Source organism: Salmo salar, chromosome 20 (assembly GCF_965601325.2).
Source record: "Salmo salar chromosome 20, fSalSal1, whole genome shotgun sequence".
Taxonomy (NCBI): Eukaryota; Metazoa; Chordata; class Actinopteri; order Salmoniformes; family Salmonidae; genus Salmo; species Salmo salar.
Window position 1 is genome coordinate 7,912,795 of NC_138310.1, and position 24,677 is coordinate 7,937,471.

General features: G+C 42.6%; 3 protein-coding genes across 7 annotated transcripts in view; 1 reads left to right on the forward strand and 2 right to left on the reverse strand.

The window, feature by feature from the left end:
* Positions 1 to 20: 20 nt before the first annotated feature.
* polr3g (polymerase (RNA) III (DNA directed) polypeptide G) lies at positions 21 to 11,092 on the reverse strand. 3 transcript variants are annotated; one of them, XM_082966185.1, is made up of 9 exons: positions 10,954 to 11,092; positions 8,258 to 8,413; positions 7,730 to 7,859; positions 7,228 to 7,287; positions 6,537 to 6,596; positions 6,373 to 6,440; positions 6,014 to 6,130; positions 3,540 to 3,699; positions 21 to 314 (listed from the first exon to the last, which is right to left on the reverse strand). In XM_082966185.1, exons 2-8 carry the CDS (start codon positions 8,369 to 8,371, stop codon positions 3,577 to 3,579), a joined length of 672 nt encoding a protein of 223 aa, XP_082822311.1. In that variant the 5' UTR covers positions 8,372 to 8,413; positions 10,954 to 11,092; the 3' UTR covers positions 21 to 314; positions 3,540 to 3,576. The 3 variants fall into 3 exon arrangements, with proteins under 3 accessions (XP_082822311.1, XP_082822312.1, XP_014016384.2); XM_082966186.1 differs by lacking the exon at positions 10,954 to 11,092 and adding an exon at positions 10,699 to 10,789; XM_014160909.3 differs by lacking the exon at positions 3,540 to 3,699.
* On the forward strand, positions 11,021 to 15,701 carry mblac2 (metallo-beta-lactamase domain containing 2). The gene is made up of 2 exons (XM_014160908.2): positions 11,021 to 11,462; positions 14,128 to 15,701. Exons 1-2 carry the CDS (start codon positions 11,021 to 11,023, stop codon positions 14,514 to 14,516), a joined length of 831 nt encoding a protein of 276 aa, XP_014016383.1. The 3' UTR covers positions 14,517 to 15,701.
* A 1,123-nt stretch (positions 15,702 to 16,824) lies between these two features.
* LOC106580158 (rhotekin) overlaps positions 16,825 to 24,677 on the reverse strand; it is a 92,426-nt gene continuing 84,573 nt past the window's right edge. For 2 of the 3 annotated variants that reach the window (XM_014160903.3, XM_014160905.3), the window contains exons 10-12: positions 22,558 to 22,723; positions 22,161 to 22,265; positions 16,825 to 21,127 (exon numbers count right to left, since the gene is read on the reverse strand). In XM_014160903.3, coding sequence (XP_014016378.1) covers positions 20,490 to 21,127; positions 22,161 to 22,265; positions 22,558 to 22,723 — 909 coding nt within the window. In that variant the 3' untranslated portion in view covers positions 16,825 to 20,489. Of the gene's footprint in view, positions 21,128 to 21,317; positions 21,415 to 22,160; positions 22,266 to 22,557; positions 22,724 to 24,677 lie in introns of all 3 variants that reach the window. The other variant, XM_014160906.3, reaches the window with a different exon arrangement.

Below are 24,677 nucleotides of genomic sequence, written 5' to 3' on the forward strand. Positions count from 1 at the left end.
CAAAAGAGCCATTTACAGTATTTAAACTCAAACATCTTTATGATTCTCACATTGTAAATGTAGGTTCAAACAAAATATGAACTTGATGACAGTGTTAGTCACAGCTATTTGGTAAACAATAAATCATGATTTGCAGGGGAAATACATTTGGAAGAGTGACAGTCAACATTCTTTTGGATTTTTAAATACTGTATGCTCTTGAGATAACATCCATACAGTTGAGGTTAATATGTGGCTCCTTCATCCATGTTCTCATCACTGCCTGCACCAAAATCATCACCATCTTCAAAGTAGCTGGCAATGTAGTCATTTTCCTACAAAAAGGCAAGTGTTAATTGTGACATTCCCCATTGGTGTGAATGCCCTTGCAAAAATAAAAGATTGCCATTTTGTAACTGTAGTCGGCAGGTATTTTTGACGCAGTTACAAATTACTGTAAACAACTTATTTTGGATGCAATATTTGCAGCATATTGCAATTGGACTGCAATCTTTTTTAGTAAGGGTGCTATGTGCATAGGGACTGTAGCTATTAAATGTCATTTATACTGAACAAAAATAAAACGCAACATGTAAAGTAATGGTCCCATGTTTCATGAGCTGAAATAAAAGATCCCTGAAATATTCCATATGCATAAAATGCTTATTTCTCTCATTTTGTGGACAAATTTGTTTACATCCCTGTTAGTGAGCATTTATCCTTTGCCAAGATAATCCATCCACCTGACAGGTGTGGCATATCAAGAAGCTGATTAAACAGCGTGATCATTACACATGTGCACTTTCGTAAGATTGGACATTGCTTATAACATCAGATCGGATATAATCGATCTGGAGATGGTCTGGCTGGATATCTGCCTTCCAAAAAGCCGATTTTGTTGGGGATGTGTTACATGCCGCCCTATCAGAATGTATTCTATGAAGATCTCTAAATTGTGTTAAACTAATGATTAACTGGTGAAGGAAATCATTTTGTTAGATTTCCAATACTCACGTTTGCAAAGAAGATAGCCCAACCCACAATGCATCTATGCACTTCTGTAGATCACTTGCACTGACCCAATTGATAAAATATCCCACCAGGACTGCTATCCACAGACTGCTAGCAACTGACCTCATTCAATGTCATTTTGACTACACTAGTACTTCCTGGTTTGGGGGCTTATCTAAGCTTCTGAATGGGAAGCTCCAGAAAGGCCGGAATAAGTTTATCAGGGTCATTTTTGTATTTATTATGGGTCCAGCAAAATTAAGGCAGTTAAACAATTTTAAAAATATTACAATACATTCATTACAGACTTCACAACACACTAAGTGTTTGCCTTCAGGCCCATACTCCACTACCACATATCTACAACACAAAATACATGTGCATAGTGTGTATGTTATCGTGTGTGTTGCTTCACAGGCCCCGCTGTTCCATAACGTGTATTTTTATTTACTTTTTAAAATCTGATTCTATTGCTTGTATCAGTTACCTGATGTGGAATAGAGTTCCATCTAGTCATGGCTCTATGTAGTAGTTTGTGCCTCCCATAGTCTGTTCTGGACTTGGGGACTGTGAAGAGACCTCTGGTGGCATGTCTTGTGGGGTATGCATGGGTGTCTGAGCTGTGTGCTAGTTGTTTAAATAGACAGCTCAGTGCTTTCAACAGGTCAATACTTCTCACAAATACAAGTAGTGATGAAGTCAATCTCTCCTCTACTTTGAGCCAGGTGAGATTTTTGCTGCCTTGTTCTGAGCCAATTGCAATTTTCCTAAGTCCTTCTTTGTGGCACCTGACCACACAACTGAACAGTAGTCCAGGTGCGACAAAACTAGGGCCTGTAGGACCTGCCTTGTTGATAGTGTTGTTAAGAAAGCAGATCAGTGCTTTATTATGGACAGACTTCTCCCCATCTTAGCTAATGTTGTATCAATACGTTTTGACCATGACAGTTTACAATCCAGGGTTACTCCAAGCAGTTTAGTCACCTCAACTTGCTCAATTTCCACATTATTTAAATACAATGCTTTAGGTTTTTGAAATATTTAGGACTAACTTATTCCTTGCCACCCATTCTGAAGCCCTTTGTTAAGTGTTGCAGTCATTTCAGTTGCTGTAGTAGCTGACATGTATAGTGTTGAGTCATCCGCATACATAGAAAAACTGGCTTCACTCAAAGGCAGTGTCATGTCGTTAGTAGACTAAAAAAAGGGGCCTAGACAGCTGCCCTGGGGAATTCCTGATTCTACCTGGATTATGTTGAAGAGGTTTCCATTAAAGAACACCCTCCATGTTCTGTTAGACAGGTAACTCTTCATCCACAATATAGCAGGGGGTGTAAAGCCATAACACATACGTTTCTTCCAGCAGCAGACTATGATTGATAATGTCAAAAGCCACACTGAAGTCTAACAAAACAGCCACGACAACCTTTTTATTTTTAATTTCTCTCAGCCAATTATCAGTCATTTTTGTAAGTGCTTGTTGAATGTCCTTCCCTATAAACATGAGCTGCTTTCAGGAACTCAACTGGCTGCCTGTTGATGCTAAAGTGTCCCAGATTAGACTGGGTTTGGTTTACAGGAATATTTATGGTTCTGCACCCAGATATCTGACTGATTACTTTCCCCATTTTAGGGATGCACACAATCACAGTACCAGATTAGGTGTTACTAATGTGTGATAATAGTATACAGGTTCCGGAGTAATGCTGGGAAAGGTACTTTCTTGTATACTGGCGCCTCAGAGTGAAATGAGTTGCCTCTACCCATAAAAACAACGTCCTCGCTTGGCAGCTTTAAAAATAAAGTTAAAAAAATGGTTTGATGTCTTCTGTGCCCATTTGAATGTACCCTACGATATAACCGCAATGATGAGATAGATGTTCTTCTTCTTCGTGTTTATGTTTTATTTATTATCATCATCATCATCATCATCATCTCGCTGCCATACTGTGTTTGAGCTTGTCTAGCCATCTTGTCTCAAGAGGACCACAATGGAAATAAGTCCGACTTTGTGTGTTATCGTCGATGATTTTATTCATGTATGGCTTTTAAGTTTTATGTGTGCTTGTTTTTTTTTTTAAATGGTTGAATTAATAAACTAAAACAAGTTGTGCTGGGGACAATAAAAGGCCACAAATGTTCAGTTTTGTCAAACAACAACGCCACAGATGTCTAAAGTTGAGAGAGCTTGCAGTTGGCAGGCTGACTGCAGGAATATCCACCAGAGCTGTTGCCAGAGAATTTAATGTTGATTTCTCTACTCTCATTTCAGAGAATTTGTCAGTACGTCCAACTTGCCTCACTACAGCAGACCTTGTGTAACCACTCCAGTCCAGGAACTCCACATCCAGCTTCTTTACCTGCAGGATCGTCTGAGATCAGCCACCCGGACAGCTGATAAAACTGTGGGTTTGCAGAACCTAACAATTTCTGCACAAACTGTCAGAAACCGTCTCAGGAAAGCTCATCTGCGTGTTCGTCGTCCTCACCAGGGGCATGACCTAACTGCAGTTCGGTGTCGTAACCGACTTCAGTGGGCAAATGCTCACCTTCAATGGCCACTGGCATGCTGGAGAAGTGTGCTGTTCACAGATGAATCCCGGCAGATGGCAGACAGCGTGTATGGCGTTGTGCAGGCGAACAGTTTGCTGATGGCAACGTTGTGAACAGAATGCCCCATGGTGGCGTAATGGTTTGGGCAGGCATAAGCTACGGACAACAAACACAATTACATTTTATCTATGGAAATTTGAATGCACTGAGATACCGTGATGAGATCCCGAGGCCCATTGTCATGCTATTCATCCACCGCCATCACCTCATGTTTCAACATGATAATGCATGGCCCCCCCAAGGATCTGTACACAATTCCTGGAAGCTGAAAATGTCTCAATCCTTCCATGGCATGCATACTCACTAGACATGTCACCCATGGCGCGTGTTTGGGATAGTGTGGATTGATGTGTACGACAGCGTGTTCCAGTTCCCACCAATGTCCAGCAACTTCGCACAGCTATTAAAGAGGAGTGGGACAAAATTCCATCTGCCACAATCATCAGCCTGACCAAGTCTATGTGAAGGAGATGTGTCGCGCTACATTAGGCAAATGGTGGTCACACCAGATACGGACTGGTTTTCTGATCCACATACATATCTCTATTCCCAGTCATGTGAAATCCATAGATTAGGGCCTAATTAATTAATTTCAATTGACTGATTTCCTTATATGAACTGTAACTAACATTTTTGAAATTGTTGCATGTTCCGTTTCTATTTTTGTTCAGTGAATATTGCGTATTGTGATCTTCAGACATTACATAGTCGTGGCCAAAAGTTTTGAGAATGACACAAATATTAATTTACACAAAGTTTGCTGCTTCAGTGTCTTTAGATATTTTTGTCAGATGTTACTATGGAATACTGAAGTATAATTACAAGCATTTCAAAAGTGTTAAAGGCTTTTATTGACAATTACATGATGCTGATGCAGAGTCAATATTTGCAGTGTTGACCCTTCTTTTTCAAGACCTCTGCAATCCACCCTGGCATGCTGTCAATTAACTTCTGGGCCACATCCTGACTGATAGCAGCCCATTCTTGCATAATCAATGCTTGGAGTTTGTCAGAATTTGTGGGTTGTTTGTCCACCCGCCTCTTGAAGATTGACCACAAGTTCTCAATGGGACTAAGGTCTGGGGAATTTCCTGGCCATGGACCCAAAATATCGATGTTTTGTTCCCCGAGCCACTTAGTTATCACCTTTGTCTTATGGAAAGGTGCTCCATCATGCTGGAAAAGTCATTGTTCGTCACCAAACTGTTCCTGGATGGTTGGGAGAAGTTGCTCTCTGAGGATGTGTTGGTACCATTCGTTATTCATGGCTGTGTTCTTAGGCAAAATTGTGAATGAGCCCACTCCCTTGGCTGAGAAGCAACCCCACACATGAATGGTCTCAGGATGCTTTACTGTTGGCATGACACAGGCCTGATGGTAGCGCTCACCTTGTCTTCTCCGGACAAGCTTTTTTCCAGATGCCCCAAACAATCGGAAAGGGGATTCATCAGAGAAAATGACTTTACCCCAGTCCTCAGCAGTCCAATCCCTGTACCCTTTGCAGAATATCAGTCTGTCCCTGATATTTTTCCTGGAGAGAAGTGGCTTCTTTGCTGCCCTTCTTGACACTAGGCCATCCTCCAAAAGTATTCGCCTCACTGTGCGTGCAGATGTACTCACACCTGCCTGCTGCCATTCCTGAGCAAGCTCTGTACTGGTGGTGCCCCGATCCCGCAGCCGAATCAACTTTAGGAGACGGTCCTGGCACTTGCTGGACTTTCTTGGGCGCCCTGAAGCCTTCTTCACAACAATTGAACCGCTCTCCTTGAAGTTCTTGATGATCCGATAAATGGTTGATTTAGGTGTAATCTTACTGGCAGCAATATCGTTGCCTGTGAAGCCCTTTTTGTGCAAAGCAATGATGACGGCACGTGTTTCCTTGCAGGTAACAGTGGTTGACAGAGGAGGAACAATGATTCCAAGCTGCCAGTCTGTTATTCGAACTCAAATCAGCATGACAGAGTGATCTCCAGCCTTGTCCTCATCAATACTCACACCTGTGTTAACGAGAGAATCCCTGACGTGATGTCAGCTGGTCCTTTTGTGGCAGGGCTGAAATGCAGTTGAAATGTTTTTTGGGGGGGGATTCAGTTCAGAGGGACTTTGCAATTAATCTGATCACTCTTCATAACATTCTGGAGTATATGCAAATTGCCATCATACAAACTGAGGCAGCAGACTTTAAGATTTGTGTCATTCTCAAAACTTTTGGCCACGACTGTAAACATGTCATTTATCATACCCAGAAACCATCAGAGACGTCTCAATACCAAGTTGATGGTATGGAAGTGTGTCAGCGAACAACTTGAAATACAATACATTGTGCGATAGAAGTTAACTACTAAGGATGATTTAGATCAAAATTGGGCTTTATATATTACAACTAGGGGGAGTCGGGGGGGGGGTTTACCTCTTCTAATTCCTCCTCTTCCAACTCCTCTCCAATTTCTTCCTCCTCTCCTTCCTCTGTAGTTTTATTTTCTTCTTTCTCCTCGTCTGATTTTACATCGTCTTTCTTTTCAAGTTCCTGAAGAAATAGCCATTTTGTATGATTATCCAGATTTACAAACAGCTTTCACACATAAAACATTATATGATGGGTATGTTCATTTTATCATTATACAAGTCAATGTTATCATGCTATTAATGTCAAATCTGAATGTACAGAAAATCCCAACTAGTCCCAACCCCTCCAGAAATTGATTTATTATTTTAAAACATGCAATGTATAATAAGTGAAAAGGAATAAAGGTGATGCAAGTGACTTACATCTAATTTACTGAGTACATCTGCTTTTTCTTTGCTTGATACCTTTATGGGTTTCTTCTTTGCACCTACTATATTACGTTCATTTGGAAATATAGTTATTAGCATACAATCACAATTGTAATATAAAATATATGATTGATTATCCCTACACAAACTTTAAGTACCTGGTTTTACATTCAACTTTTTCTTTTGAGGCATCAGCTCTTTTGGAAAAAGCTGCCAGTCTGTAATGACAAACAAGTGAGAAGTTATCTTAAAAGAAGTTAATAATATTGGAAATCAGACTCAGGTTTTGCTTACAATATTTATTTATTTTTATTTATTTTGAATAAAAATTGTTTTTGGCCCACAGATCAATCTGATCTGATAATTCTGACCAATGACCAGTCATCTTTTATTTGCATATGTATCCTCCTACTTTCAAGGGGTAAGCGGGGTAGGCTCTAGAGCAGGGCTCTCCAACCCTGTTCCTGGAGATCTACCCTCCCAGTTGTAACAAACCTGATTCAGCTTTTAAACCAGCTAATTATTAGAATCAGGTACGCTAGATGAGGGTTGGAGTGAAAACCTACAGGACCAGCTCTCCAGGAACAGGGTTGGAGAACCCTGCTCTAGACAATCCCATCTGCCAATCAGCACTGTATGGAAATATTTTCAAACTGTCAACTCGCCCAAACGATCAGACTGAGCAGTTCAATAGCAAAAGGAAATAAATTACAAAAAATATATTTAAGTTATTTTCATGAAATAAACCCACATCATGATTTAATCAGACACAGTGATGACTTTAAAATACAATTTTAAAAAAGACTGCATGGGGACTTTAATGTGATAATGACCAAATTGAACAAGTACCTGGTGTCCACTCATCCAACATGTTTTGCCTCTGATACCTCTCCTTGTATCTTTCAACATCTATTTGATATGAAAACAGTAAAGGTTATGCATGGATACTCACACAAACGGAAACTAAACACTCAATTAAGTCAGCAAGCACATTTTGTACCTGCTGGAAATCTCTCTTAAATACTCATTTCTCCTGTAGTACATTGAGCATATGACCAAGTGAACTCAAAAATACAGATAAAGCCATTATTTCTACTATACATCAATAAGCTATGATAAGGCTGCACTTGATACGGATACATCATCTTACCCCAGAAAATAATGTGCTCTAAATCCAAGCTTAGTCAGGCCAGGAATTTATAACTCAATATTCTCTCCTAGATCAGCTTCTCTGTCTCCAGATAAGGTATGGTTAAATAGCTCAGTTCCTGGGTGTTACATTACCTCACCTCATGCCATTGTCTTAATGGATGATGAGATACACTCACCATTGCTGATAATGCACACTCACCTCCTTTCCCAGCCAGAGGCTTGATGTTGTGGGGTAGTAGTCTCATGGTTCCCCTTATCTCCTGTTTCAGGGCTAGCATGTAGTCCTCATCTTCTCCCTCTTTCAACGGCACAGGCTTGAACTCCACATCCTGAATGGGGAAAATAACTGTTGATGTGTCCTTGAGCAAGGCACTTAACCCTAATTGCTCCTGTAAGTCCCCCTGGATAAGAGCGTCTGCTAAATCAGTGTTTCGCAACTCTAGACCTCCAGTAACCCCAACAGTACCCTTCAGTACCGCCAACAGCTCCGGACAAGCACACTTGATTCAATTTAACAAATCATCAAGCCGTCAATCAGTTGAATCATGTGGGTTTTCTGGGGCTCCAACTGAAACGTGTGCCGTTGGTGGTACTGGAGGACTGGAGTTGGGAAACTGAATGATATAAATGTACTAAAAAGCCCATTCTTCCCAAGGCAATGTAACTTACTGGCCCAGGAAACAGAGACCATAAGCCTGGTAAATGCAGTCAGTATAGTGCTACTCACTGGATACAGCTTGTTGGGCCCCTCTCTGGTCTGAGGCATATTCCCCCTGCTGAGGCCCAGGGATTCGATGTTGAAGCTGAAGGCAGCTATACCACGGCCTTTACCACCAGCCATGTCTGCACTATGAGTGGGCTACTGCTTCCAACACACGATAACCTATATTACAGAGGACATAGTGATGTTCACATGCCCCCTCAGATGTCCTGTAATTTGTTTTTATACATATTTACTTTTTGGTTGTTTCGCTGTAATACTACTAGCCACCTAGCAATTTTATGAAGTTGGCTTTAGCTAGCCCAGAACCTAGAAACCTAGAACCTCATAACTATCTACCAAGAAGCTTGCTGCTTTTAGAAATGCTAGTATTTACACACTAGCATCGCTAGGAAGATGCTGACAATTTTTTTTTTTTTTAAACATCCAATAGAAAATAAATGAAACAGACTTTCCAAACGTGGGTCTGTTGTAACATTGCTGTATATAGCAATGTTATTTTTTTACCCCTGCGTTGTTGGAAAAGGACACCCGTTGTTTACGAAGCATGTGACAATACCATTTCATTCAATTTGTTATTTGATTTGTAGAACCACTTCCTCTCTGCTTAACTCATGTCAAAATTAAAGTGCTTCACATGTGCAATACCTGCAAAACAAAAAGCAAGAAGTTGTGGGGGACTTTTTATGTTTCCATGAGGTAAGCAGAGGAACTGACCTTGCTGAGTAACTGCATGGGTCTACAACAGACGCACGTTTGGAAATTCTGTTCCATTAGATGTTTTATTTTATTCCCCCCCCCCCCGCATAAGGATCAAGCCTACAGACAATTTACAGAGTAAGCTGAAATATAATTGTACTTAACTTTTAGTTACAGCGGACTGTTCCGTTTTTTTTTTCTTACCATGTAATTGCTTGCAAATCTAGTGTGTAAATACTAGCGTTGCTAAAAACAGCTACCAAAAAGTCATTTCAGGTTATCAACGAAATTCGAGTAGCTAGCAAGGTTGGTAGACTTTAGAAAAGCAACCAATAAATACATGTACTGAATAAAACTCATTTCCACCAGTCAGGAGGATACAGAGGTATGCTTAGATTTGCAGAAAAATTGACACATTTTGACATAGAATTAAGCATAGTGATTATGAGCTAGATTGCAGGAAAAAGCTGTTTCAGGTTTTTGAAAAATGAAAACAATCGCAAATCTTATGGACAAAAGAGCAATATTATTTTTATTTGTCATGTCACCAGAATAAGACCCTCGATATTTATTGGAAAGAAGCATCAAGCTCGTCACCTTGCACACTCACCACCCTGTGAAGTTCATCCATTTTAATTTGTAATAAACTGGATGTTTTCCCGACACATAGTGGGACGACCACACAACGTTTACTTTGATAGGATGGTTATTAACCTATATTAATGTGTGCATAAGAGCGTTTCCACTGACATTTCTCGCATAATTCATTTTACCAACACCACAACTTGTCTTGCGTATTTTGTTTCGTCGACATTTGGAAAGTTTCCATCAGCCCTGACAAAAATGCATGATTATTTTTTTTTTTTATCCGACATGCACTTTACTCGCATAAAAAGGTTGGATGTAAACCTGGTAAATAGTATCAGCTGGCAATGCATCACTAACTACGTTTCCATCCAACCCTTTCATTCCCATGAATTACCTGATGTATGAGAAAACTAACGCCCGGGCTGATGGAAACATTAAATGCGGGTACAAGTTTATAAATGCTGACAATTGTCGTTCGACATGGTGGGATCTTTTTGTTTCGGTCAAATTAATTATGCGAGAAATGGTGGTGGAAACGCCTTTATGCGCAAATATTGATATAATAACCATCATATCGAAGTACACTTGGAGTCATGCGATGCTGATGATTATGTTGTGTGGTCCTCTCACTATGACTCGGGAAAGTGAGCAGTTTTTAAGCTACAGATGAAATACATTGATGAATTTCACAGGGTGGTGAATGTGCAAGGTGATGAGCGAGGGTCATTTTCTGGTGACATGATCATCGATGCTTTCCTGCCGTTTGACAAATAATGTCGTTGATCCACAATACTCTCACAATGTAGGCTAAGTTGCCTACCAGCACTGTTCTGTGAGCTGTTGGCTAGATAGAGCACATGTGCCATGACCAGAGTGGGCACATTTGCTATATAACGCAACGGTTTTATGACAACCATCATTAGAGTTGAAAAATATTTGATATCGCGAAAGTCAGTTTGATGGAAACAAATCTCTGGTGGGAAAAGTCGCATATTGTTTTAGGCAGATTTTTAGAATATTCGCATGAAAAAAAGCTGTCACAAATTGAATGGAAACCTAGCTGCAGTCAGCCCATGTTGTGGATTGAAATCCATTGCATGTTTGTTCTGTGTGGGTTAATCAAATCGAATGTCATGGAGTTAAAAGTAGGACCTAATTACCACGCCACCGGTGAATTGCAGGTCCTCGTCTTTCTCCTTTGAGCACAGCTGTTACTTTGCGGCGATGCATACGTTGGCATTGTTTATCTGACGACATGGGTAGGTGTGTTCCAACCAATAGCTTTTTGGTTTCACAGTGCCGTCATACATCTATCCGTCCAATCAACATGCGTTCCTCCCACAAGGGTGTGTCCGGTGGCCACCATTATTTTTTTGCGTATTAAAATCTTAGACATTCAAATACAGTGATATTACCTGTGTGTAGCAGAACAGCGGCAATTGACAGCTTTGTTATTACGCGTCGCCAAGTGCATGACCTGGGATGTCTGCCACGGACTGGTACGCGCATAAATCCCTCGGAGAAGGACTATACTGGATCCAGGAGAAGTTTTTCGAATCGTCAAACAGAGCTAATATTTGGCTCCTCCGAGGATCTCACCAAGACGTAGTGATAGACACAGGCTTGGGTTTGAGGAGCTTACCTGACTACATTAACTCCAAAAGTCTGCTTGGAGACGACCCGCAGCGAAAGAACCCCCTTTTGGCTATCGCCACCCACGCCCACTTCGACCACTCAGGTGGTCTGCATCAGTTCCAACAAGTCGGGGTCCACAGTGCAGAGGTCGATGCGTTGGCTAACGGAGACAACTTCGAGACGGTCACCTGGCTGTCCGATAGAGAGATAGTCCAGGCTCCCTGGCCGGGATGGAGGGCCAGGCAATACAGAGTCAAGGCTGTACAACCAACACATATACTACAAGAAGGTAAGAACCAAACCAAAAATTCTATAGAGATACCGATGTGGTGGCATAATTGTTACAGAAATCTAGAAGACCATTTGCTGTATGATGTTGAGATAAGGATATGGTCAATATGAATGTGATAACACAGGCATTTATGGATGTGTCTGCAACCCTTGTTACAGACTTTGCATTGGAATACGCTTTCACATTAGGCTGCTTCCCAAGGGAAATTTATACTGCAGAGACTTGGCAGAGCACCAACACTGACCTCCCATCACGCACACGCGCACACACACGTGCATTACCCCTCCCTGTTTTGTATTCCATCATACACTCTCAATATAAGTCAGAGCTTTAAAAGTCTGACTGCGCATTCTTGAGATGAGGTTCCACACCCTAAATATGTTTATTGACTCAGTTACATGAACTGTACAATGTTGTTGCTTATTTTATTTCTTTTATTTAACCTTTATTTAACTAGGCAAGTCAGTTAAGAACAAATTCTTATTTACAATAAAGGCATGTCCCGGCCAAACCCTAACAACGCTGGGCCAAATGTGCGCCGTCCTATGGGACTTCCAATCACGGCCGGTTGTGATATAGCCTGGAATTGAACCAGGGTCTGTAGTGATGCCATTGAGATGCGGTGCCTTAGACTGCTGCACCACTCGCGAGCCCTTATAATGGGTCCCATAAGAAAGATTATTTATGATCATGGTTCAATGTCACATACACCGGATAGGTGCAGTGAAACGTGTTGATTTTACAGGGTCAGCATAGTAATACGGCACCCCTAGAGAAAATTAGGGTTAAGTGCCTTGCTCAAGGGCACGTCGGCAGATTTTTCACCTTGTCGGCTCAGGTATTTGAACCAGCGAATTTTCAGTTACTGGCCCAATGCTCTAACCACTAGGTTACCTCCCGCCCTCTTAGGATCATAAATAGCCCTACTCTGCAGTATGCCGGTATCTGCAAAGGTACAGTGCCTTCAGAAAGTATTCACACCCCTTGACCTTTTCCATATTTTGTTCTGTTACAGCCTGAATTTAAAATGGATTACATTTATGAACTATGTTTTTAGCAATAACATCAGGAGTCAAAATGTGCTTAACAAGTCAGATAAGTTGTATGGACTAACTCTGTGTGAAATAATGGTGTTTAACATGATTTTTGAAGGACTACCCCATCTCTGTACCCCACACATATAATTCCCTCAGTCGAGCTCCGATTTAACAACAAAGACCAGGAAGGTTTTCCAATGGCTCGCAAAGAAGGGCACCTATTGGTAGATGGGTAAAATAAACAAGAAACAGACATTGAATATCCTTTTCAGCATTTTAGAGATATTAATTACACTTTGGATGGTGTATCAATACACCCAGCCACTACAAAGATACAGGCGTCCTTCCTAACTCAGTTGACGGAGAGGAAGGAAACCGCTCAGTGATTTCACACTGAGGCCAATTGGGATTTTAAACCAGTTACAGAGTTAAATGGCTGTGATAGGAGAACTGAGGATGGATCAACAACATTGCAGTTACTACACAATACTAACCTAAATGACAGAGTGAAAAGAAGGAAGCCTGTACAGAATAAAAATATTCCAAAACATGCATCCTGTTTGCAATAAGGCACTAAAGTAATACTGCAAAAAAAAACAAAAAAAATAAAAAAACGTTTTGTCCTGAATATAAAGCATTATGTTTGGGGCAAATCCAACACAACACATAACTGGGTACCACTTTTCATATTTTCGAGCATGGTGATGGCTGCATCATGTTATGGGTATGCTTGTCATCGGCAAGGACTAGGGAGTTTTTTGGGGGGATAAATAGAAATGGAATTGAGCTAACCACAGGCAAAGTCCTAGAGGAAAACCTGGTTCAGTCTGCTTTCCAACAGACACTGGGAGACAAATCCACCTTTCAGCAGAACAATTACCTAAAACGCAAGGCCAATTATACACTGGAGTTACTTACCAAGACGACATTGAATGTTCCTGAGTGTCCTAGTTACAGTTTTGACTTGAAAATGGCTGTCTAGCAATGATCAACAACCAACCTGGCAGAGCTTAAAGAATAAAAAAATAAAAATAATGGGTAAATATTGTACAATCCAGGTTTGCAAAGCTCTTAGAGACTTACTCAAAGACTCACAGTTGTAATCACTGCCAAATGTGATATTAGCATGTGTTGAATACATATTCATTTTATTTTCCATTAATAATAAAAATGTTATCCCACATTGTAATACTACAAAATGTGGAAAAAGTCAAGTGGTGTGAATACTTTCTGAAGGCACTGTATATGCTATTTTCATACTCAGCTGATGACTTTGATGGATTTTATTTCAGCCAAGGAAATACAGCAGACTAGACCCGGACATACTGAATTACTACATGGCCTGAAAGGGAGAATGTACACACATTCAATCCCATCCACAGAGATCAGACCACAACACATTCTTAATTATGGCAGGTTTTTGGTCCGTCTTGTCACATTTTCACGCATTGCCGCACATTTAAAAAAAGTTGGCTCAAACTTCCCCAGCCAGCATCTGATCCCTGTGTAATCTGAGCACTGGTCAATACACTTCTGCTGCGTCAGTGCTGCAATGCAGTTGGAATATCTTATTGCTCAATTTGTCTGTTTTCCCCATCTTTCTTTCTCTCCTCATTCTACCTCAGGTGATGTCATCAACCTGGGTGACAGGCAGCTGACGGTGCTGCATATGCCCGGCCACTCCCGGGGCAGCATCTGCCTACACGATGGCGACAACAAGATGCTGTTCAGCGGGGACGTGGTCTACGACGGAGCCATGATTGACTGGCTGCCCACCAGCCAGGTCAGCGACTACATCAGCAGCTGTGAGCGCCTGGTGGGGCTGGTGGACAGCGAGCAGGTGGACCAGGTAATGCCGGGACACTATCACACATTTGGCGCGAAGCAGCTCCACCGCATCGCCTCAGGGTACATCGACAAAGCTGGCACCTGCCCGGCACGCTTCTCCACGTTCGCCTGGAGGACCTTGGCCGGATTGGCGTTACGGGCCTCCAACACACGGGGCATCTGCTAGCCATAGGGACAGGGTAGAATTTAGAGTCGCACAGGTAGGCTGGGGATATGCGGGAGATAATTTACCCCCTCAATGATCAGGAATTCTTTGTACTGTCAATCAGAAAGTGCTGTGATCCAATGCATGTTATTTTACGTCATTCATTAAAATGCCCCCACGCTTTACATCAGGCAATGATTGACAGAATATCAAGATTCCCATCATTATGGGATGCATTCACTGGAAAATGAATATATATTTTTGTATATAATGTTAATAATATGACAAGTTGTGTGATTGTTGGAATGTGCTTTCACATTAAGCAGCATCTCTTCTGGCGGTGTTTCTCAACCCCAGTACTCACAGTTGCATATTTTTATTTTAGCCCAGCTGGTATAACTAATGAAGAGCTTGATGGTTAGTTGTCGAATAACACTGCCATAAGGGAAATAAGGTGACAGGCAGCACACCACCTACTGACCTCAACACAGACAGAAAGAGAGAGAGACATTCACACACAGAGCATGACCCGTCTATATCTTTGTAACCTCGTCCCCAGGCTAACAGTGAGAGAAAGGCGGCTGGTGGACGAGACTATATATTTTGTAACACTGCATAAGCCATCACAAGTATTAGCACATTCTTGAAATGAGACATTCCAGTTACTGTGTTTTTCTTTTACTTTCAACACTGAGAAAAGGATATTTTCAACAGCACAAATTCCCATTGAAAGATTCGTATGATAGTTTGGCTGCAAATACCAATTCTCCTCCCTTTTCCAAAGCGTGCCCTTGCACACTCCACGTCATAGATTTTAACGATGGTGGAAAATCCCTCTAGCGAATGATTTCACTAATCCAATGATTTTAAATTCATGACTGGAAGTGCACAGTTCGGGAGACGGTTGGAGAATCGGCACGCAGGCTTGGATCCTGTGTGCAGAGAATGACAGGGATAACTAGGTCACCAATGGCTCTTGCAGAACATTGTCTGGATAGCTGAAATGCGCTACAGCAGTTTTCAACTTTAAGTGGATAAAATATTCATTCAGTCCCTAAACTATGAAACGGAACACTGTTGGCATGCACTATGTCTGCATACATTTTGGGTCAACTGACAGAGTTTAACGGGGTAGGCCATCATTGTAAATAAGAATTTGTTCTTAAATAACTGACTTGCGTAGTTAAATAAAGGTTAAAAAAAATACTAAGTGTCTGTCTAACTCAGCCCGATTTGTAAATAATCCTTTGCCTACATCAAGGCATCTTTCATTTCCAATTCTGATTATGCATAAGTGATTTGAGGTAAGGTAAATGAAACAAGGTAATTAAATGGAATGATAATGTAGTGCCCATCCCTGCAAGTTAAAAGGCTGTACAATTTCAATTCTGCACAATGGCACAGCATTTTATAAACTTTACTGTGGAAAATTGATATGTTGATATGCTTACATATGACTGGTTTCACATTTGTCTCCAGCCATTAGAAGGTAAAATATATTTTTTAAAGTGTCATCTTTATTTACAATTCCCTTAACCAAACAGATTACTCAATTACCTAGCTCTTATCAAGTTGGAAATTACAGTGCATGGAGATTGTTATTTCTATCGGGGGGAAAGGTAGATGCATTTTCCACTTGGAACTGGTAGGTTCACTAGACCTTACTCATGGTTTACTATAACGTAAAGGTGATGGAATAATTAGGGAATGAAGTCAGTCAGAATACAGCGTATCTGTGGCCACACCTTCATTTATTCTTCTCCACCTCAAACTAATAGGTGAATAGCATGCTATTCTCATGCTTAAGTTCAAGGTCAGAATACGCAGAGAGAAAAGTGCACAAAATGGAATAATGTTCCATTTACACGCGCTAACCTCGGGTCAGAATCGGGCCCATGTGCTTAATGGTCATATGGGGTGAAATGTGTATATATTTGAGTATGTGAGCACACAGTCCATTTGACCTGACAAAGATCCTTGTGGATCGAAACGTGGTAATTGGGAGCATATTCAGTGTGCGGGCCTTTCTGTTCAACATTGGCAAAAAGCATGTTTGCTCTAGAGCAGGGCTGTTCAATGTCGGTCCTGGAGGTCCAAAACACTTCTGGTTTTCATACTCTCATTAGAATCAGGGACTGATACAGACCTGGGACACCAGGTGAGTGCAATTAACTACCAGGTAGAAACAAAAACCAGAAGTGTTTCAGTCATCCAGGACCGGAATTGAACAGCCCTGCTCTCGAGTTAGCTAATAGCGTTTCTCCTCTACATATCAAATGATACTCTGTATCTTTTCCACTAAAATGAGACAGACATGACAAGAAAACAATGGCTGTTCTAAATTGACAAATCATTTATTATCGTTATGTTACATATTTAAACAACACAGGACACTTGCATGGTTAACATTATCTACCGGACGCAGTTATAGATCTGAAATCAACTGTTAAAATAATATCAATATAGCTGTATTTATAACAAAATCAATCATGTAAAACATATTTTAACAAAAAGAAATGAGGAGTTCTGTTAATTAACTTACAAAAAAACTTTACAGTAAAATGCCACTTTGAAGCATTTCCAGTTGTTTTAATGAGAAACTGAGTGAGCCAGCTGTGAGCCCTTGGAACACAGTAACATATCATAGCCTACAGTCCATCATAAACAAAGAAACATGGAGGGATTGATAGGCTTCAATGCATAGACCAGGGGGGCCAACCACACTTACCCCTGCCCACCTTACCATCATTTAACAACTACTACAATCACCTGGTTGGCATTTCTTAGTAGGTAAAAGACGGCACTATCTTACGAAAAAGCTAAACACAATATTTGCTATAGATCAGTAATTCCTGTATTGCCTACTTGCATAATCGATTGCGATGTTCTATATATACAGTACCAGTCAAAAGTTTGGACACACCTACTTAGTCCAAGGTTTTTCTTATTTTTTTTACTATTTTCTACATTGCATAATAATAGTGAAGACATCAAAACTATGAAATAACACATGGAATCATGTAGTAACCAAAAAAGTGTTAAACAAATCAAAAAATATTTTATATTCTTCAAAGTAGCCGACCTTTGCCTTGATAACAGCTTTGCACACTCTTGGTATTCTCTCAACCAGCTTCATGAGGTAGTCACCTGGAATGCATTTAAATTAACAGGTGTGCCTTGTTAAGTTCATTTGTGGAATTTCTTTCCTTAATACGTTTGAGCCAATCAGTTGTGTTGTGACAAGTAGGGGTGGTATACAGAAGATAGCCCTATTTGGTAAAATACCAAGTCCATATTATGGCAAGAACAGCTCACATAAGCAAAGAGAAACATCAGTCCATCATTACTTTAAGACATGAAAGTCAGTCTATGCGGAACATTTTCAAGTGCAGTTGCAAAAACCATCAAGCGCTGTGATGAAACTGGCTCTCATGAGGACCGCCACAGGAAAGGAAGACCCAGAGTTACCTGCTGCAGAGAATAAGTTCATTAGAGTTAACTGCACCTCAGATTGCAGCCCAAATAAATACGTCAGAGTTCAAGTTACTGACACATCTCAACATCAACTGTTCAGAGGAGACAGCATGAATCAGGCCTTCATGGTCGAATTGCTGCAAAGAAACCACTACTAAAGGACACCAATAATAACAAGAGACATTCAGGAGACTTGCTTGGGCCAAGAAACACGAGCAAGGGACATTAGACCAGTGGAAATCTGTCCTTTGGTCTGATGAGTCCAAATTATACATTTTTGGTTTCAACCGCAGTGTCTTTGTGAGCTGCAGAGTAGGTGAACGGATGATCTCTTCATGTGTGGTTCCCACCGTGAAGCATGGAGGAGGTGGTGTGATGGTGCTTTGCTGGTGACACTGTCAGTGATTTATTTAGAATTCAAGGCACACCTAACCAGGATGGCTACCACAGCATTCTGCAGCGATACGCCATCCCATCTGGTTTGCGCTTAGTGGGACTACCATTTGTTTTTCAACAGGACAATGACCCAACAAACCTCCAGGCTGTGTAAGGGCTATTTGACCAAGAAGGAGAGTGATGAGTGCTGCATCAGATGACCTGGCCTCCACAATCACCCGACCTCAACCCAACTGAGATGGTTTGGGATTAGTTGGACCACAGAGTGAAGGAAAAGCAGCCAACAAGTGCTCAGCATATGTGGGAACTCCTTCAAGACTGTTGGAAAAGCATTCCAGGTGAAGCCGGTTGAGAGAATGCCAAGAGTGTGCAAAGTTGTCATCAAGGCAAAGGGTGGCTACTTTACAGAATCTAAAATATATTTTGATTTGTTTAACACTTTTTTGGTTACTACATGATTACATGTGTTATTTCATAGTTTTGCTGTCTTCACTATTATTTGACAAGGTAGAAACTAGTACAAATAAATAAAAACCCTGGAATGAGTAGGCGTGTCCAAACTTTGGACTGGTACTGTGTGAAATTCTAGGTCCGGTTTTCAGGGCATAAGGTTATGACTGTACCACAAACTAAGCTATAAATCCACAAGGTCAAAGGTGGGATATTTAAACTCTTCACCCATGTATGTGCATTCCCAGGTTGTACATTCTCAAATACATAACATTTGCCAACCTAAATGAATTGGATGACATTAAAATACCCTTGAATTTACCATTTCAGTGGGACCTGAGAAGAGCTGTAGCATGGGGTTTAAACCACCTAGCAACACTGTTCTCCATGCAGAGTATCGGTTTCATCAACAGAGTATCGTTTGTGAGAAAAATCCTTGCCTGCTAGCAGGGGCATATTACGATTGACAAGGACATCCAAAGCCTATGCCTCTCCATTTCATAACCATCTAGGCCTACATCTTAACTCTAGGGGATTTTGTAGGGGCCGGCCCAGATTTCAAAGTCAGTACATTTGCACGCAATACTGCAATGAGGCAGTGTAACAAGTTAATATGGGTTCTCGTGATTATGTAGTACATTACCTTTGGCTTACTTCAATTCATTATAATTACTCTATAAGTGATTAACAGAAATCTTAAATATTGGTTGGTGTGTAGTAGGCCTACAATGTGTTAACGAATGCCGGGGAGGTTCTAGGAACCTTGCAGTAGCTCGATGTGACCCTGATGTTATCATTGTAGTAACAAGTAGTACAGTAAATTATTGGGAGAACTGTTGCATTAAGTTGACCTTTCAATTCATTCACCTTCTGAGCAGTTAAGATCTCCTGCAACAGATTCTTTGACTTTGAGCACAATCATGCAATAAGCAAAATCGGTGCATAAGTATACTTGTTCCTTCTAGGCATGAATTCATAATACAGGTGATGGGTCTAGCCATTTGGATAGATCACAGTGAGCCTTTGTGGTACAGGTAACAACAACAACAACAACAACCCCATGACCACATATAGACACTAAACATTCCCATACACTGACAATTCACTTGGCCACATGCTCACTGCCCTGCCCAAACACTGCAAACCCAAATACAGCACATACAGTAAATAAATACCGCAGCTGAACTAACAAGATGCTATGAAATCATGTTCATATTGAGGGGTGTATGGCTTGGATGACTGACGAGGAAGCTCTAGTCTTTGACTGACAGATGCTGCCCTTGCCAGTTGGAGATTTCAGATGCACAGAGCCTAGAGATATTGCGTGTATATCATCAACAAAACTTTCTCTTCAATTTCCTAACCAGCATTACCATTAGAAAGGGAAGCAGAAGACTCCCATGCTCTGTGGACCATTGATACTGACACAGCCCACTGAAGAGCTGGACGCAGGATGTCTCCTGTCCTTAGTCTAAAGTAATTCCAGTTAATACCAGGGCTTTTTCAACTGAGGGACTGGCTTCCTTCCCGCCAGTTCTTTCCAGGACTTTGGATGATGTGGGGGTCTGAGGTGGGTTATCCCTGGCTCAGTGGTTTAGATACAGTAAGTGGGGGTCTGAGGTGGGTTACCTCTTGCTCTGGAGACGGTTTAGATGAGTGGGGAGCTGAGGTGGGTTATACCTGGCTCTGGAGCCAATTTCGGGGGTCCAGTTTGGCTCTCAAGTTCCTGAGGCTCCGGCGGGCCGAGGAGGGGCGTGAGAAAGGGGTACCGTCCAACGAGGAGGGGCTGTGGCTGCCCTCGCTGGAGCTGTTACTGGAGGTGGAGCTGGAGCAGGACAGGGTGGCCTGGGGGACGCATTGGGCCGGGATGGGGGCAAGGGAGGAGGAGGAAGGGGGCTGACAGGAGCACTGTAACACCCCCCCATACCCCCTGCCCCTGAGAGTGCTGAGCTTGGCATCCAGGGAGAGGGTGCGGGGGCGGAAGCGGGGGGAGGAGAGGGGCTCGGCCCAGCCTCGGTGGCGGGAGCAGGGGCTGGTGCTGCAGGGGCTGTCGCTGTCCGAGGTCAGGCTGGCATCTGAGGAGAGCAGGCCTGGCCAGGGGCAGCGCAGGGGGCTCAGTGGGCTGTGGGGGAGGCGGTGGGGGGAGTGGGGGCTGTGGCGCGCCAGCCGAGGTGTGCGGGGGCCACCAGGAGACTCCTCGAACAGGGACATCCAGGGAGGAGAGGTCCCCAGCTGGCTCCTCAGCTCCAGCTCCTGCATCCGCCGCGTCAGGATGTCCGTCACCGTGCTGATGTCATCGGAGGTGTCAATAACTAGAAGGATCAGAGGAAAGTCATTACTCCACTGTGGAAGGACAGACTATGCTAATAAAGTTGAGAAAGTTTAGAGAAGGGTAGGCCTAGACTTGGTGGTGGTAGTTGAGGGATGTCAGCTTTAACACTCCTCAGTAGGTAGGAGAGCCCAGTACGGGGGGGAGGGAAGTGGACCCCACTGGTACTTCACCTGTCGTTGTAATAGGAGGAGAGCAGAGCACGAATCTCAGCAGACACGGCGTTATCCTGCAGCAAGAGACCCTCGCAAGAGGGGGTGGTGAGGGGGGCTAGGATCCAGGGGGAGGGGGGGCAACCCATGGGGTGGTGGGCAGGTATAATGTACATTGACGGGCAGTAGAATATAATGGCGATATATCATTTGGGGAATGAAATGATGTGCACGACAAGGTAAAAGCACGTTCATTTTGAATATATGAAGATTAGCATTCGATTGGAGTGTACAATTAATGATGAAGGATAAAGAATGATATTAGTGGGGGGGGGGAGCGGAGGGGGGTGTAATTTGATCACAGGAACAAGGGTGAGTGGCATGGAGGGGAGATGGGACAACAATTGAGAGAGACACAAGGAGAGGGAGAAAGGAAGAGAGAAAGAAAGTGAGTCAGCAGCATGTCAGAGAAAGGAACACTTCCATCCATAGTCAAGTACAGGAGGTTGGTTGGTGTGCTAGTGAGGTAGCAGGTAGCTCAGAGTAGTCTGATGGAGAGCTCATGCGTATGGTGGACCACACCACTGTTAGAAGAACTAGTCAGAAACACACACATGCAGTTACGGAAAGGGGACCGTCCTCCTCTGGATATATGTTTTATGGATTTATTTGTGTTTATAAAGCCATTATTTACGCTAACCTAAACAAACTATTATGTTACCCTACTGTATGTTCTAGGTTTAAAACAAATAAATGAAAACAGAAAGAGGCCCTCAAGTTTCCAAAACGTCTTACTGAATCATATAAAAGTATTTTGGACAATATGGTAAACCCTTTCTGAATCCATTTGGGTCGCGGTCTTACCAATTTCGTGGTAAAGAGAACCCTGTTTCGACGTGACAAGGGCTGGTTTCCGGGGTGATGGTAGCTCAATCTTCATCAAGTCGTCACAGCACTGCTTCCATTGGCCTGCAGGGAAGAAGGAAGCCGTCAATCACCTTCAAACATCCAATCCAGAGCTGAGAAAACCACTAACACCACATCAGGAGCCAATGAGCACATGAACAAGAGCATATGAAGACCTAGAGTGTAATGTGTGTATCATGTCTAAGGCCTGGAGGTTCAGGAGTTTTTTCTTACTAATCATGTGATCGGAACCTACTTACTCATTTAAAAAATACAGATGTATTATTAGTTTATATTATTAAATAAAATAAAAAAATATTGTTAATAATAAGTCATTATTATTATTTTTAATTACTCATGTCATAGAACTGTTGCCAGAACGCTTCCATCCAGCGGTGTGTCTCTTCGCGACTGTCTGCCGAGAGTGTGTGTGTCACCTCCTCTCCCCCGTACTGGTTACTGATGCAGATGCTCTGGGCCTTACTGTGGGGGTCTTTCTCTGATGCACGTATTCTCGTCTCCTAACACACAGACACACGATAAGCTACTGATGTTGAATTAACCAAATGTTTTAATACCCACCCAAAAATAAGCATTTAAGCATGAACTTGTGCTTTTAACATCTGTCAACGCAGATTGCGAATGCACTTACTGACACAAAGAGCGGTCACTGTCCGGTAGAGTCAGCCTCAAGCATTAATCTGTCCCAGTTATCAGCTACGTCCCAATAATCTCTCCGTCCTCCCAGTGTGCACTTGTTCACTACCCTTCAATGATTTGAAAGGAAATTACTGGTATAAGAGGTGGTAATGCCCTACAGCCAATACCTCCACTACTTTGGGAAGTAGTGAGCGAGGGTACATTTCAGGAGAAAGGCAATGGGGCGGCAGCGTAGCCTAGTGGTTAGAGCGTTGGACTAGTAACCGAAAGGTTGCAAGTTCAAATCCCCGAACTGACAAGGTACAAATCTGTCATTCTGCCCCTGAACAAGGCAGTTAAGGCCGTCATTGAAAATAAGAATTTGTTTGTTAACTGACTTGCCTAGTTAAGTAAAGGTAAAATTAAAAAAAATGACTGTACTGCGTGCGTTTCCTCATTGCCACCAGTAGATGGAAGCAGCACCCTGTTCAGCCTCACTCTGGGCTCACGTTGATCCTGAGAGCAAAGCAGTCAGAGCTGATGATCCCACAGAGTTGGCTGATTAAATGGTCTCTGCCTGAAGCTAAAACAGGGCTTTGTACTGTGGGTCAAGGGTCACCACAACTCAATGAGCTGCAGCAGGGATCAACAACAGACAGGGTGGAAAGAGGAATAAGTTCTGTCCTTGAAACGTTGGGGAAAAAACTGGACTCTTAGTCTGCTCGATATATGTTTTTGCACAACATTCCAAATGCCTGTATCACAAGAATCAAGAAAGAAAAAATATACTGCTCAAAAAAATAAAGGGAACACATCCTAGATCTGAATGAAAGAAATAATCTTATTAAATACTTTTTCCTTTACATAGTTGAATGTGCTGACAACAAAATCACACAAGAATAATCAATGGAAATCCAATTTATCAACCCATGGAGGTCTGGATTTGGAGTCACACTCAAAATTAAAGTGGAAAACCACACTACAAGCTGATCCAACTTTGATGTAATGTCCTTAAAACAAGTCAAAATGAGGCTCAGTAGTGTGTGTGGCCTCCACGTCCCTGTATGACCTCCCTACAACGCCTGGGCATGCTCCTGATGAGGTGGCAGATGGTCTCCTGAGGGATCTCCTCCCAGACCTGGACTAAAGCATCCGCCAACTCCTGGACAGTCTGTGGTGCAACGTGGCGTTGGTGGATGAAGCGAGACATGATGTCCCAGATGTGCTCAATTGGATTCAGGTCTGGGGAACGGGCGGGCCAGTCCATAGCATCAATGCCTTCCTCTTGCAGGAACTGCTGACACACTCCAGCCACATGAGGTCTAGCATTGTCTTGCATTAGGAGGAACCCAGGGCCAACCGCACCAGCATATGGTCTCACAAGGGGTCTGAGGATCTCATCTCGGTACCTAATGGCAGTCAGGCTACCTCCTGACTGCCACCCCACACCATGACTGACCCACCGCCAAACCGGTCATGCTGGAGGATGTTGCAGGCAGCAGAACGTTCTCCACGGCATCCCCAGACTCCGTCACGTCTGTCACGTGCTCAGTGTGAACCTGCTTTCATCTGTGAAGAGCACAGGGCGCCAGTGGCGAATTTGCCAATCTTGGTGTTCTCTGGCAAATGCCAAACGTCCTGCACGGTGTTGGGCTGTCAGCTCAACCCCCACCTGTGGACGTCGGGCCCTCATACCACCCTCATGGAGTCTGTTTCTGACCGTTTGAGCAGACACATGCACATTTGTGGCTTGCTGGAGGTCATTTTGCAGGGTTCTGGCAGTGCTTCTCCTGCACCTCCTTGCACAAAGGCGGAGGTAGCGGTCCTGCTGCTGGG

What these genes read in the sequence shown, in the direction of transcription:
- mblac2 (XM_014160908.2), top strand. Translation starts at nt 11,021, where the DNA reads ATGTCTGCCACGGACTGGTACGCGCATAAATCCCTCGGAGAAGGACTA. An exon ending in AACACATATACTACAAGAAG is followed by an intron (nt 11,463 to 14,127) that starts GTAAGAACCAAA and finishes ATTCTACCTCAG; the next exon opens with GTGATGTCATCAACCTGGGT.
- polr3g (XM_082966185.1), bottom strand. Translation starts at nt 8,371, where the DNA reads ATGGCTGGTGGTAAAGGCCGTGGTATAGCTGCCTTCAGCTTCAACATC. An exon ending in GGCCCAACAAGCTGTATCCA is followed by an intron (nt 7,860 to 8,257) that starts GTGAGTAGCACT and finishes TTCCCCATTCAG; the next exon opens with GATGTGGAGTTCAAGCCTGT. An exon ending in GTTGGATGAGTGGACACCAG is followed by an intron (nt 6,597 to 7,227) that starts GTACTTGTTCAA and finishes TTGTCATTACAG; the next exon opens with ACTGGCAGCTTTTTCCAAAA.